This window comes from Mytilus trossulus, chromosome 2 (assembly GCF_036588685.1).
Source record: "Mytilus trossulus isolate FHL-02 chromosome 2, PNRI_Mtr1.1.1.hap1, whole genome shotgun sequence".
Taxonomy (NCBI): Eukaryota; Metazoa; Mollusca; class Bivalvia; order Mytilida; family Mytilidae; genus Mytilus; species Mytilus trossulus.
The window spans coordinates 97,921,080-97,935,049 of record NC_086374.1 but is presented as its reverse complement, the minus strand read 5'-3'; the positions used below and the strand labels follow the sequence as shown (position 1 = coordinate 97,935,049).

Sequence of the window (13,970 nt, the reverse complement as noted above, 5' to 3'; positions counted from 1 at the left end):
ACGATATACTAGTAATCAGTTAAGGTGGGTTTGACAGCAAAAATTCTGAGATAAGTGCCTACATTGTGATACATAATCATCAGTTTCACTATTTGATCTCAAAATAAGTGATGAGCCTCTACTTATTCAGCGAAATAGCAGTAAATTCAACCCATTATCAATTTTATGTTTGTTCTATCCCGATTAACTAGCATTTTAATATGAGGTTAGGGAAATTTAATTTGGTGAGAACGTATCGTTTTACTGTATTTACAATCACCAGACCCGCTCTGAAAATTTAAACATTTCAATTTTAAATATTATGATACGAGCGTCACTGGTTAGTCTTTTGTAGACGAAAAGATCGTCTGAAGGTCTGATTGAAGGTACAGGCCTTATTAGATTAATTGGAAAGAAATTAGATACGTCAACGCCTAAACAACTGCACACAATAATATCATAATTCGTTCCCCTTAAACTGACGTAAACACATTTTTTTTTTAAACGTGTATACAAATGTAAGATAGGCGGAAAATACCAAACGAGTATTCAAACTAATAAGTCGAAAGGTGGATGGAGCCGAATAACCTTCGGAGAACAATCGAACGTCGACCAAAAAAATATGACAATTCAAGTATGAATTATGATCGGAGTTACTGTCACACTATCTTAAGCGGTGGTAGACAATAATGTGTATTACTCTAACTTCTGTATCTAATCTCTTGAACTGATTGGCAACCTTTTGGTAAACTTTTACGGAATCTTATAAAGCAACTAAATTACCCTCAGTTCAACTCTGGGATGACAGAGAACATATATCACAGGCTTGGACCATCTAATGTTCTATCCTCAACTGTTTCTAAACCTTTAATTATTACCATTTATTGAACATTTTATATAACTGTCTGATGGCTAACATGAGAGCAAAGTCACTTTGCCTTACTGACAATTACGATAAAGTCTGCATATAAAGGCGCTAGAAGTCTACCACTGATGAAAATCCCCGAAAAATAAGGAGCTCTTTTTAATCCCTAATTATACAAATTCATTTATATATATATGTCTAAGACTCAGATCGACGTCCGATCTCTAATCGACGTTTGTTCCTTAAATCGACGGCCAATTTAATGTCCCTATAATCGACTTCGTTTTTGATGTTCTCAAATCGACGTCCAATTTTGGTATGTCTAATCGATGTCCGTTGTATAGATTTGACACAAGACGTATCAACTTAATTACCGATGTATTTAGGTTATGATATCAATAGTACAGCAACTGCATGGCCTTCATCAATGATAAAAACCCATACCATAGAGTTGGATTTTTTAAAGAAAATATTGACAATATAGACTAGAAAACTAACGGTCTTTTTGAAATATAAAACTATTTTTAACCAAAATAAATATAACAGATATAAACCAAAGATAACCAACTACCGAACTAAATGCTCCTGCAGTTAGAAAGGCACACAAATAATGTGGCTGGGCTAAACAAATGTGTGAGTGTTTCAACCTCTTTTAAACAGTGGTGTGAATAAAAATTCTCTCAAAACTATTGAGTGTACTTTTTATGTCTGTTGTTAAAGACTGATGTACACCCTCTAGATGACGTTTGGTTTTCTTTGTCGTTGGGTTGTTTTCTCATTGACATGACATACACCTACATAAGCATGTCATTTATAAATATGAGCAGAAATGACAATTTATATCGATTTGTTAATCTGCATGAAAAATAACTAATTTAGGTTTTTTTTATGGACAGTAAATGATCAACTATTTAAAAATTTAGTTGTTAAAAGAACCCTTCAATACATGCACATGTACATAAGTGTATGTGAGGTTATTTATCATTAATTGATATTGGACATCGACTAGAAGAGACAAAAATTAATCGGATGTCGTTTTGCCAATACATGACGTCACTTTGGCCATCGTTTTACTTACGAATACACTGCTTGGCAATAAAAGTATATTTTTTACTGCACTGAATGAGTTACAGTATGTTGCAGTCTTCTAAGCAACGTCAAGATCCGCTCCCAGAAGCCCTCCCAACCTATCATATAAACGTATTTCCTTTAATGCAAATCATGCAAAGACTTATACATTCATATCTTTCTTTTGGTGCAGACTTTATGCTGATACCTGGTAAATTTGTCATTGCATTGTTGTCTCAATGAAATTTATTGTCACTGGTTTTTTTTTTAAGAGTTTACCGTCTGATAATTCTTATATATAATTTGAATATTAGGAAATACGGCGTAAAATATAATTATTTTCACTTCTCGTTCATCTGCAAATTATATTAAAAAAAAAGATTAAAAAAAAGATATTTTAAGTTTATTTTTTCAGATAGCTAATTTCATTGAGCATGATTTATGACTATATCCAAAAATATAATATTCATGCACAAGGTCCAATCAATGCCACAAATTTACAATTAACAAATTGTAGATTTAACGAGTGGAAAATATATATCCTTATCTCCATATTTAAAGAATTATGAAGTTTTAACGCATTTTTAACGGAATTTATTGGTGTATAAAAGTCATTCACAAACATATCATAAAAGTCATGTGTTTGAGAGTGAATGGTGGGGTTTATACACCAATTATCTCCTTCATAAAGTTGTTAAGGAAGTCTGCTTGTCATATTTTTTATTTTTTGTTAGATTTTCGGAATCCTCTGATTTTATCCATTTGAATGCCTTAAAAAAGTACCCCCACGAACCCCCATTTTTCTTTTTATAAATCTTTTACATGTATAATAATAAGTCATTTGTGAAAGTCTTATTTTTTAATAATATTTGCAAACTTTATTTGGTCAATGATAAAGCTATGAAAAATCAAGAGAGAACATTTTCCAGCCAAAATTCCAATGGCTAATATCTCGAAAACAAGCACTTGGATCCCTATATTTTTTTGCTATTTTGATTCCTCAAATTTATTCCCTATCAATACATACTAGTTTTATGAAAAGTTATTTATTTTGAAACTAAGCAGCGAACATCCTTAAATCCTATAATAATTTTTGTACGATTTGCATATTAAAGAATACGCCTATATGATTGGTCGACAGAACTTCCGGTTAATGTTCTTGACGTTGTCTACTTTTTAATATACGGCATTGACCGATCTTCTTCTTGTAACCAATGTAAACAGAAATTGTACCTGTATTGATACGTGTAGAATCCTATTTACTTGTAGAGAAATCTTGAATGACTCTACCTGATCTGCATGCACAACTTTATCTGGCAGTTGGTTTCCATTGTCAATTTATCCAGTGAATGGTTGTTTCCAACAAAAATGAGCTTTTGTAGTCTGGCTTATTGCTGTCTTGTACTTGAAGCCCTTATCTGTCGGTCAATGATCGATTTTGTCTGTTTGACAATTTGAATATTTTTTTGGCTTTGATTTTTCTTTTTTGTCTTGCTGGAATAGACCGTACCAGACCTTAAACCACCTGGTATATCAAGAACCGCAGGAAGCTGCGTCTTCTTTCATCTAGCGTCTCCATTTCAAGCTGGTGGCTGATGTTGGTGATGGACCCTGTTTTCCTGACTCCTGTAGGTTTGTTTTCTTTATAACTACCATGCCTCTGTTTTTAATACGTTCCAAGTTGTCTATATCCCTTTCATAAATGGTTCCAAATGGTTGGGCGAAATTCAATTGTAGATCTTACTAGGGATATGCACGCTGTTTTTCAAAATGTTTTTGGTACGTTCCTCAAATTCCTTATAAGAAAGCCCAAGGTGGCGTTAGCTTTCTTGATAATGTTGTTTATGTGGATACTCCATTGCAGGTAATTTGATATTAGGAGTCCTAAGTATTGGTTCCCTTGAACCTCTTGTAGTATGACGTGTTTATTTAGTGCATAAAATTTGTCTGCTTTTATTGATGTATAAGGGGTAGCATTTTTTTTATACTGAATCGCTTCCCGCATTTGTCAACCAAAATTTCTAGTTAATCCAAATCGGATTGTAGTTTGAGTTTGTCTTGGTCAGTTTTAATTGTTCTGTATATCTGCATAACAGGTTATCGTCTGAAAATAGTCTTACTGGTGATGTTGCGCTGTCTGGCAGGTATGATATGTTCTAGAACTCTGCTGGGGACAGATGTTAATGATACAGGTCTGTTGTTTTCTGCGATACGTTTGTCTACTTTTTTAAGATACTTGATATATTTGCATCTCTCCAGTCTTTTGTTAGTTTAACTGTGTCGGGGGAGCATAGCATAATGATTTGCAGAAATTTTGCTTCTTGCTCAGCACACTCCTTAAGTATGCGGTTTGGAATGTTGTCAGGTCAAGAGGTTTTATTTGGATTGGTATTTTTGAGTAGTCCCTTTTGGTTAATAGTTATCAGTGTTATATTGTATTACCTTTTATTCTAGTTGTTGGTAGGTTTTTGTCTGGGGTTGTTGTGAAGACTGACTAGAATTGATCTAGTATAATTCAGCATTCCCTTCATCAGTGATGAGGCTAGGGCCCTTTTTAAATGGTGATATTCCTCCTGAGTCTTGGTGTTTTTATTTAATATATTTCCATAATGGTTTGGTGTCGTTATTTTTATTCTTTATAATGCACCAACATGTCAGTATTCACCTCAGAAGGTAACACAACCTTTAAATAGACTTATTAAGAAGGGATATATTTATGATACTCTTGTCAGGTCATTAAAGATTGCATATTTTGGCTTTATATATATTCACTTATATGTTCTTTGCATCGGCACTAAACACATTTATTTAAAAAAACAGTTGTTGGCATGACACGGGTTATGTTATATGTTATGATGGTTTGATACTAAACCCCTAACGGGAAGGATTATGCCTGATATTCATATGATGAAATCATAACCTTTCAATTATTTTAATTGGGGCTTGGGACTGGCATGTCAGTTAACTGTTAGTAGTCTGTTGTTATTTATGTATTAATGTCATTTTGTTTATTTTCTTTGGTTGCATCTTCTGAAATCGGACTCGGAACTCTCTGGACTAAATTTTAATGTGCTTGTTGTTATGCGTTTAGGTATAGGGGGATGGTTGAGATCTCATAAATATGTTTAACTCCGCCGCATATTTACGCCTGTCCCAAGTCAGGAGCCTCTGGCCTTTGTTAGTCTTGTATCATTCTTAATTTTAGTTTCTTGTGTATTGGTGACCTTCAGCTGCTGTCTATTTTATGGCCGATGTGTCTCTTCGACACATTACCCATTTCCATTCTTAATTTTATTTGATTGATATATTCGTTTTCTGCTTTATTTCCTTAGTTTTTTTTTGCATTCCCTTTGAAAGACCTGTAGTTGTATCATTTTTTAAATTATTATTTTGGCTAGTTTGTATAGCCTCTATTTTTTCTTTATCGTTTTCTCTCTTTATGTTTGATCTATGGGATGTTTTTTCCCGATCTTATTTCTTTATTAGGGGTGTTTGTGTTCATGCGGTTTAACAGATGAATCTGGAAGGTATCCAGATCCTTGTTGGTATTTTTCTTTTAACTTTTTCTAACGTGTGTTTTTGGTCTATATTAATTTGGTCCCATTTTGCCGTCTTGTACATATGTAGCAATATCTTGATTGACTATTGTTTCCAGGTCAGAAATGCTAATATCTTTGTCTGATATACCTGGCACGTTTTTCAAAGATTTGACAAGCGTTGGGTTAGTAACAAATACAAAATCTAGGAGGTTCCCTTCACGAGTTGGTGCGGTGTGTATCTGTGTAAGGTTGTATGTAAACTAGTATGACAGAAAGCGGCGAAAATAATACAGTTTGACTCGACCTTAAAAAATTAATTTTCACTTCGCAATAATCGTTAAATTAAATAATAAACACAAAATATTCATTTGAATGTTAATGTCAGTTTTGGTAGATATTTGTTTAAATCAGACTTTATAAACCCCAAAAATGGCTTTGAAAAGTCGTTCAATTCTATTATTTACAAAAATATGTCGACCAACCAATCGCAAACGTAGACACAGGTGTGATGCCCATCAAATATATATATCAATTATTCAAAATGTAAAAAAAAACCGGTGATGTTCCAAAATTGAGACACATCCGACCTACGCATATTTATTATTCTGTTTTACTTTGTTCCAATGTAGGTAATGCATTTAATCTTTTGGTAAGATTATTATGATGAACTTAATATTGCATTCACGTTCTATTAGATAAGAAACAATGGAACTCGCATTTAAGATTATAGGTTGGGTAAACAAACAAAGTCGTAAACACAAATTGTATCACAAGTATTCAATGTATGCCCAGTTCCTTTCATAGCACCGAAAAGGTACACATGTTCACACCCGAACATTCTGAATAAAATAAATATCATGTGTAGTAGCTATGCGAAAAAGGATCTGATAACACTTAGTTAAATATTTTTTTCGTGTAATTATAAAATCAGCAAATAAAATTTCAGCCCTCATTTATTGTGAAAGAGAGCATAAAGATACAAAAGGGACGATCAAAGTCATAAACCGAAAATAAAATGAAAACGGGATATGGGTAAGAAAGAAAAATACCAACAAACAACAGTTAAAAAATTACAACTCAGCAGAAAACTACAGAGTGAGCAACAAGAACTTCATTTAAACTTGGGTTATATTAAAGGTACACGGCGTTTGTGAGACAGGATGTGTATTATAATCAGGGTGACATTAGAAAATTAATATTAAAAAATGTTAAGAAGGTTATGTACCTATATTATTTACTAATGTTGCATGCATCTACCTACACACGTCTCTAAAGATGCTAATAGTTTCCCTGCAATTAAACTGTATTTGAAACGATCTTGAAAAGAAAAAAAATCAACAGTTAAATAATGAAGAGGAGCACTCGACATGTTCACTTCACACAGTTGATGTTCCATAATAAAAGCCAAAACATCCCAGACAAAAATGTTATGATCCTTTCCGTTTTCACCAAAGTCATATTTTGTTATGATCTAAATAGCTGTTTCAACAATCACTAGTGCTAAGCGTATGGTTGTAACTTAAATTTACGACAACTCTGGAAGTAAGTTTTTTTAATAGATAATGAAACAGGATATAAAGGAAAGAAGAACCCTATCTGTCACAAGGACAACCATCTTAGTATTTCTAGTATCGAATATAGTAGACATGATCCTAGTAGGTCTTGAGAAATAGACTAGGAGGAGGTCCGGTAAGGGTCGATTATGGCCTCAAATTTCAAGTTCATCTGACGAAAGATTTTGGACTCTGTTTGTGTTTCAATTAGTTTATGTGAAAGACTCTTACTGATTTACTTATTAATAACGATCCAATTCAAGCTAAAATATGAAATATCTATCAAATATGCCAAACAATGTCACTTTTCAGATGTTTTTTGTCAAAAATGAAAGAAGCAATATCCGTGTTTATCCTTAACCTTTATATATGTTATGTGTTATTATCAATAAAACTTACATTTCAATATTATTAAGCCTTTTTTTTTTAAAAGTTGATTCGAGCGTCACTGATGAGTCTTTTGTAAACGAAAGGGGCGTCTGCCGTAAATGTAAAGTTTCAATCCTGGTATCTATGACGAATTTATTTACAGATTTGGTGTATTTAAGACCACAATGAACGTTCATATGAACCTTTGAATATATATTCCATCTGAGTATGAATTGGCTCTTGTGACGTCAAGAAACAGTTTCAAGTATTGCAAGAATTATAATATGTTTTAGTTTTCATGTCGATTACCAACAAATTAATACTTATCATACAATATTTAAATATCTTTAGTTTAACACGATGTGTTGGAATCAAAACCCATTAAGAACATGTTTTCGTGGTCTTAGATCTTTTGAAACCGACCTAGTCGTTTGATCTCTTGTGTGTCCTATTCCCGATTGTGAAATTTTACTGGGTGTGAATTTTCATGGCGGAAAATTCGTGCATATGGAAGATTTTTACCCTGTCGACACATCTGGTCAAGCATATTTTGAAGTTCATGCAACTTCCTATTTTTATTCCCTTGATTCGTCGATTTAAGAGGTTGGAACATAGTTGAAATGCAGTCACTTTAATTTTGTGTCAAATCGCGTCCAAATTTTTCAGTTACAATAGAATGTATCGTTATTCGGAGAAGTGCAACACTGGACCTCAGAATCTGCGATTCTTGACCTCACAACCTACAGAACTTGTACAACACTTGCATTTCCTATAAGGTCTATACAGGCCACATCACTGATAAAATGTAGGGGTAATGAAATATAAGGAAACGCGGAGATGACATTATTGTTCTTCATCTTTTTGGTGATATTTTATTTTGTCACAAGTCTGCAGAAATTATTTTTAAATCACGAGTAGTATTTGTTATACTTATGCTATTGTTCGCAATCTTTATTTTCATGGAAACAATACAGGTATCATTAACCACAATTTGATGTCAAAGGGACGTTTCTTATTTTCACAATATTTTTATTTAACTGTTATAATGTTTTTCAAATATTCCTTTTATTTAATTCCACGAGGGTATCAACAGCCCAGTAGTCAGCACTTATGTGCTGACATGAATTATCATTGATATGGTCATATTTTATAAATCAACTGTTTACAAAACTTTTCAATTTTTTTAAATACAAATGTAATGCTTTTCTACCTCAGGAAAAGCTTACCTTAGCTTTTGGAAAAAAAACCTTTTAGGAATGTTGGTCTTAAATGCTCTTCAATTTTGTACTTAATTTGGATTGTTTTAACTTTTTTGGATTAGAGCGTCACTGGTGAGTCTTTTGTAGACGAAACGCACGTCTCGCGTATATACAAAATTTAATCCTGGCATCTATGATGAGTTTATTTGATAAAATAGTGTCGTCATTTAACGTCTGATTTGGTTATCACCAACAACTTTAGAAGATAATTTCTAATTCCAATCGTCGAAGCAAATCGTTCATTTTCAGATTTTTTTAGATTTATTTGGTCGATTTGTTTTATAAAGGATGACAATAATGTTTCAATGTAAAACTAAATTTACAAAATTCCCACATTTTCTTAATCAGCCTAAATTTGGTACCAACTTGCTATTGACGTATTTTTATGTGATTTATTTTTTTAGTTTTGTTTGCATCATCAACTTTTTTTGACAGTTTTTTTTAATTGAAAATTATTGGTTTATTCAGTCTTCCTATATATTTAAAAAATAGTCATTTCAATAAATAAAATCCGAAGTTTCAATTGGTCAAGCTGTAGAACAGAAGACCTTTTTAACAAACAGTTGAAGGCGGATGGCGCACGCCAAGTGACGAAAATACCGAACCTTTCACCTGCTATAATTGTTTTAGCATTAATTAGGCGGTTGTTTGTATAAATAAAGGCAACAGTAGTATACCGCTGTTCAAAACTTATATATCCATGGACAAAAAACAAAATCGAGGTAACAAACTAAAACCGAGGGAAACGCATTAAATATAAGAGAACAACGACACAACACACACATAGAAACGGACCAAGCATCAGAAAAAATCCCACGAGAATAACAAACATAACATCAAAACCAAAGTCATAAATTTGGGTTAAACAAGTACCGTGACACGTCTTATCGCAATGTGAGTTTACACTCGTGTCCATAAATTTTAGGGAGTTTCAATTTTAATCTGTCCTCCGCATAACTCTGTTGGAGCAGTTTCTGCGTAAGGAGCACACTCCTGTTTATGAAGTCCGTATAGTGTGAACAAGCACGTGAATAACGTATCAATTGTTATATGTAAACACCATACGAAGGGGCAGAGGGTATGTTACTGCTCAGAAATGGGAAATTGATAATTGGGAAGTTGAAATCGTCCCGTTTATCATAGATTTTGGTGTGAAGTCGTCCATCTACGTCAATATTGAGGAAAAGATCAAGGTATGAAGCAGTCCTTCTAGTGTCAGTAGTATCCTTAATTTCAAGTTCACTGGGATATATGAGATGTAAGTATTGGCTGAAGTATGGGTTATTCTTTGATAGAACATCATCAATATATCGGAAAGTAAAATTAAAGAATTTCGCAACGTGCTTTTTCTTTTTGTCTTTTAGAAGGTTTTGAATGAATTCTGCTTCATACGAGTACAAAAACAAATCAGCCAGCAGGGGTGCACAATTAGTACCCATTGGAATACCGACTATCTGTTGAAATATAAATTTTCCAAACTCAACAAATATATTGTCGATCAAAAAGTCCAGCATTTTGATAATATCATCCTCAGTATATTTTCGGGAAGATTCAGTGTGATTTTTCACAAAATATGAACTATTGTAACCCAAAACAAGAAATTTGTATCTACGATGCCCATTTTTATAGAAAAAGCTCTGTTTTATGAGATGGTGAAGTCGATCTTTCAACTGAGCATGGGGAATAGAAGTATATAGCGTAGAAAAATCTAAAGTTTTTATGTTGCTGCAAAATTGCAAAGATTGTGATTTAAGGTTAACCAGTAGATCTTTCGAATTTTTGAGAATCCACATCTGGTTAACACCACTGGTAGAATATATCTCCTCACAATATTTTTTAAGTCCATCTTAAACTGTAGAAAATGTAGTAGTCAGTACTTTAGAAAGATGTTTAGTCGAACATTTTGAAGACCCAGCTATGTATCGTTCTTTATATGGAGTTTTGTGTAATTTAGGTATCCAGTATAATGAGGGCACGTTTTATTCGTTTTCTTTGATGTTGATACCAAAAGAAAGAAGGACAGATTTATGATTTTAATATTCATAGCTTGCCTTAAGATATGTGTTTTGTTCTTTGTTTAAGGCCGTATGGTTACCTGTCGCTGCATTCTATTCAACCAATTCGTTTTGGTGGATACTTTCCATATCATTGTTCATACCATATTTAAATTTTCATGGCATATAACAGTGATTTAGTTTTTAGTCGAATTTCATTAAATTTTTATTGTAAAATTTATTTCAAAAGACAGAACAGATTCGGTAAGATTATCTCTTATCTAAAGTAAAAATAATAAGATTCTCGTTCAAGGCTCAATATTTAGATTGTCGCATCTCACATTTTAATAATAATAGTCAGAAAAAACAGAAGTTATTTTCAGTATTTTTCAAAATCATCAGTGTAAAGTGAAACTAAAAAAAATATATCAAGTACAGTATCATCATTAGGCTATTTAAACATCAAAATATTCAGCAAAATACAATATAGATATTTTTTAAGTTTCATTTTATTCATTAAAGATGACAGAAGTTTAGAAGTTTGACTCACTTCTTTTTATAAATATTTACTGATTTATAATTGTTGTTGATAACTAACAGTTCTCCCGTGTCACAGTTGTAAGATAAACCGGTCGGTGCATGGATACCATCGTCTTTTGTCAGGATAAAGTCACGAGTCTGTCCATCATGAGATATTCTATGAATATTGTTCGAATTCATTCCTGCAACAAACACATCACCATTGTTATCTACAACCACACCTTGTGGGTTTTTCAAGTCAGAACTGCTGTATATCTCACGTTCTTTTCCATCCGATGTAACGACGAAGACTTTATCACTATCACAGTCTGTACAATAGACATCACCTTCTTTGTTGGCACAAATATCCCAAGGTTGAAATGTTGTATTTATTGTGTAAAGTACTTTACCATTAATATCTACTACGGTTAGTGTTTTGGATTGATTCTTTACCCAGATCTTATCCTTTACACAGGTGATGCCTCTACAATATCCCCCAACTTTAATTATTCTACCAGGCTCTAATGTTCTCAGATCGATGATCTGGATATCTCCCTCAAGAGATACTACAGCGTGGTTGTTGTCATACAAGGTTATACATTCTGGTTCATAATCCAAATTAATTATTTTCGGGTTGGATCCATCAATTTTACAAACAACGAGTTTTCTTTCTTGATACTGACTAAGGAGTAACCTATTATCAGGAATAAAGCAACCTCTGTATATTCTCACTTCATCACCTAGTTTTGTGGTTTTGAATGAATGTATTAAGGATAACTTTTGATGGTCTCTGGCAAGAAACTGACCTTGTTGATCGATATCAAGTACAGACTTAGGTACTGGTAAATTGTCTACCATTATCATACCCAAGTCTGGGAGTAATTTGTGTATGTTTGACTCAGACTCAGGAGGGTGATATCTTAGTAACGAAACAGTTGCTTTTTGAATCTCTCTGATTTCCAATTCTTTATTGTGTGTTTTTGCATCTAGAAATTTTACCATTTGGAATAAATGAATTTCAGATAAATGTTGCCTCAGTGATTTAAGATCGTTCTTCCATATTGACAGCGAGTCAGCACTTAACTGGATGTTATCTTTATTTCGGGACACTGTGTCGTTACAATGTTTATACTTATTGTCAATGTCTTTATGTATATCTGCTTCTAACTTATTCAAATGAGCAATAAATTTATGTTTGATTTCCGACACTCTTTTCTTGATGCTGTTCCGACTTTTTGTCAATTCTTCGAGTGTTGCTTCAGAGTGACTCAGTATGTTCTCCGTGACTTGACATAGGTTGTCAAGCCTTCGATCGAGGTCAGAAATAGCTGTACCTACTTTAACGCCTCTGGCAGCTTTTTCAATTGAAATGACAGGCTTGCAATTTTGATGTGATACCGTTACGCAGGAATCACATATAACCTTATCATGATGACAGCAGTACAGTACATTTTTTTCTTCGGAATGATTCTCACAGTTTTTGGACAACTTAAGAAGCGAGGAACTAAGTTGCTGTATTTCTTTCATTGGTATTACCTTGTGAGGCGGAGACATCCTTTCGTGGACTCTAGCACATACCTTACACACAAGTTCGCTGCAATCACTGCACCAAGCTACTGCATTTACGTCTTCCTCACCACGCTGACAACCGATACAGAATTTACTGTCCGCCATTTTAAACCTGAATAAAACAAAGATAGCACATTTGATATGTATGAAAATTATGGATTTCATTTTCAACCACAAATTGAAACAAACATGTTTAATTTAGCTATATATTGTTATGCATCTGTGTAAGTGTGCGATTTATGTACAAAAAGTAACTGTCAAATGTAGGTTTTTAAAAGAAAGATTCTTGACATTGCTTTCGTGTTTTTACTTTAAAAATCACGTACAGACACACGTTGGTTTTTTTTTTCTTCAAATTATAACCTTAATGTAACAGTCGACCTCGAATATCACCATATAAGAAAGCCAAGATTACTTTTTGAAATGAAGAATAAATACTTATGAAAAATAAACAATGTTATGTTCAAGATATTAATAAATAAAGAAAAAAGAGTATTTAACATATGTAAAAATAAACATTTCCAATTTATATTCAATGAATTCATAATAACTATTGTCCTCGACTGTTTTCTTTGTAGTAGATAAGATCGACTTGCTTCCAATTGCTAATAATTGTAGTAACACCTTTTCAAAGAAGTATTTATTCGACAACACAAAACAGTAAAAGAAAAAAACAATAGACAATACTCTTATAAAATAACGAGAGCGTTGAAACAGGGACGAAAGATAACAAAGGGACCGTCAAACTCATAATCTAAAACAAACTGACACCGCCATGGCTAAAAATGAAAAAGACAAACAGAAAAACGATAGTACACATGACACAACATAGAAAACTAAAGAATAAACAAAACGAACCCCACCAAAAACTAGGGGTGATCTCAGGTGCTCCAGAAGGGTAAACAGATCCTGCGCCACATGTGGCACCCGTCGTGTTGAAAACGACGCAATACCTATTTTTCATATACGGACACAACTATTTCATTATTTCAAAGCCAACCTTAAATTTTCCCTTACGCAATCGCAAATTTAGCCTTAACGATGTTTTTGGTATATAAGTATAAAGCGAAATTCAATCAATATGGCCACTTTTATACGACCCCTGTATGTGTGTCAGCATTGGGTGTAAAAGAGAGACGAAACATGGAAAATGGACATTCAAACCCATAAGTCGAAAATAAACAGAAAACACAATTGGGAAAAAAGTCCAAATAACAGTATATAGGCAATATTATATAGTTTAAACATATTTATTT

At 33.1% G+C, this 13,970-nt stretch overlaps 1 protein-coding gene across 1 annotated transcript; it reads right to left on the bottom strand.

The window, feature by feature from the left end:
- Nucleotides 1-11,172: 11,172 nt before the first annotated feature.
- LOC134706141 (uncharacterized) lies at nt 11,173-12,819 on the bottom strand. The gene has a single exon (XM_063564849.1). The coding sequence runs from the start codon at nt 12,817-12,819 to the stop codon at nt 11,173-11,175; it is 1,647 nt and encodes a 548-aa protein (XP_063420919.1).
- Between the last annotated feature and the right edge of the window lie 1,151 nt (nt 12,820-13,970).

Bases quoted from the DNA above. Each gene is read 5' to 3' on its own strand.
- LOC134706141 (XM_063564849.1), bottom strand. From the start codon at position 12,819: ATGGCGGACAGTAAATTCTGTATCGGTTGTCAGCGTGGTGAGGAAGAC.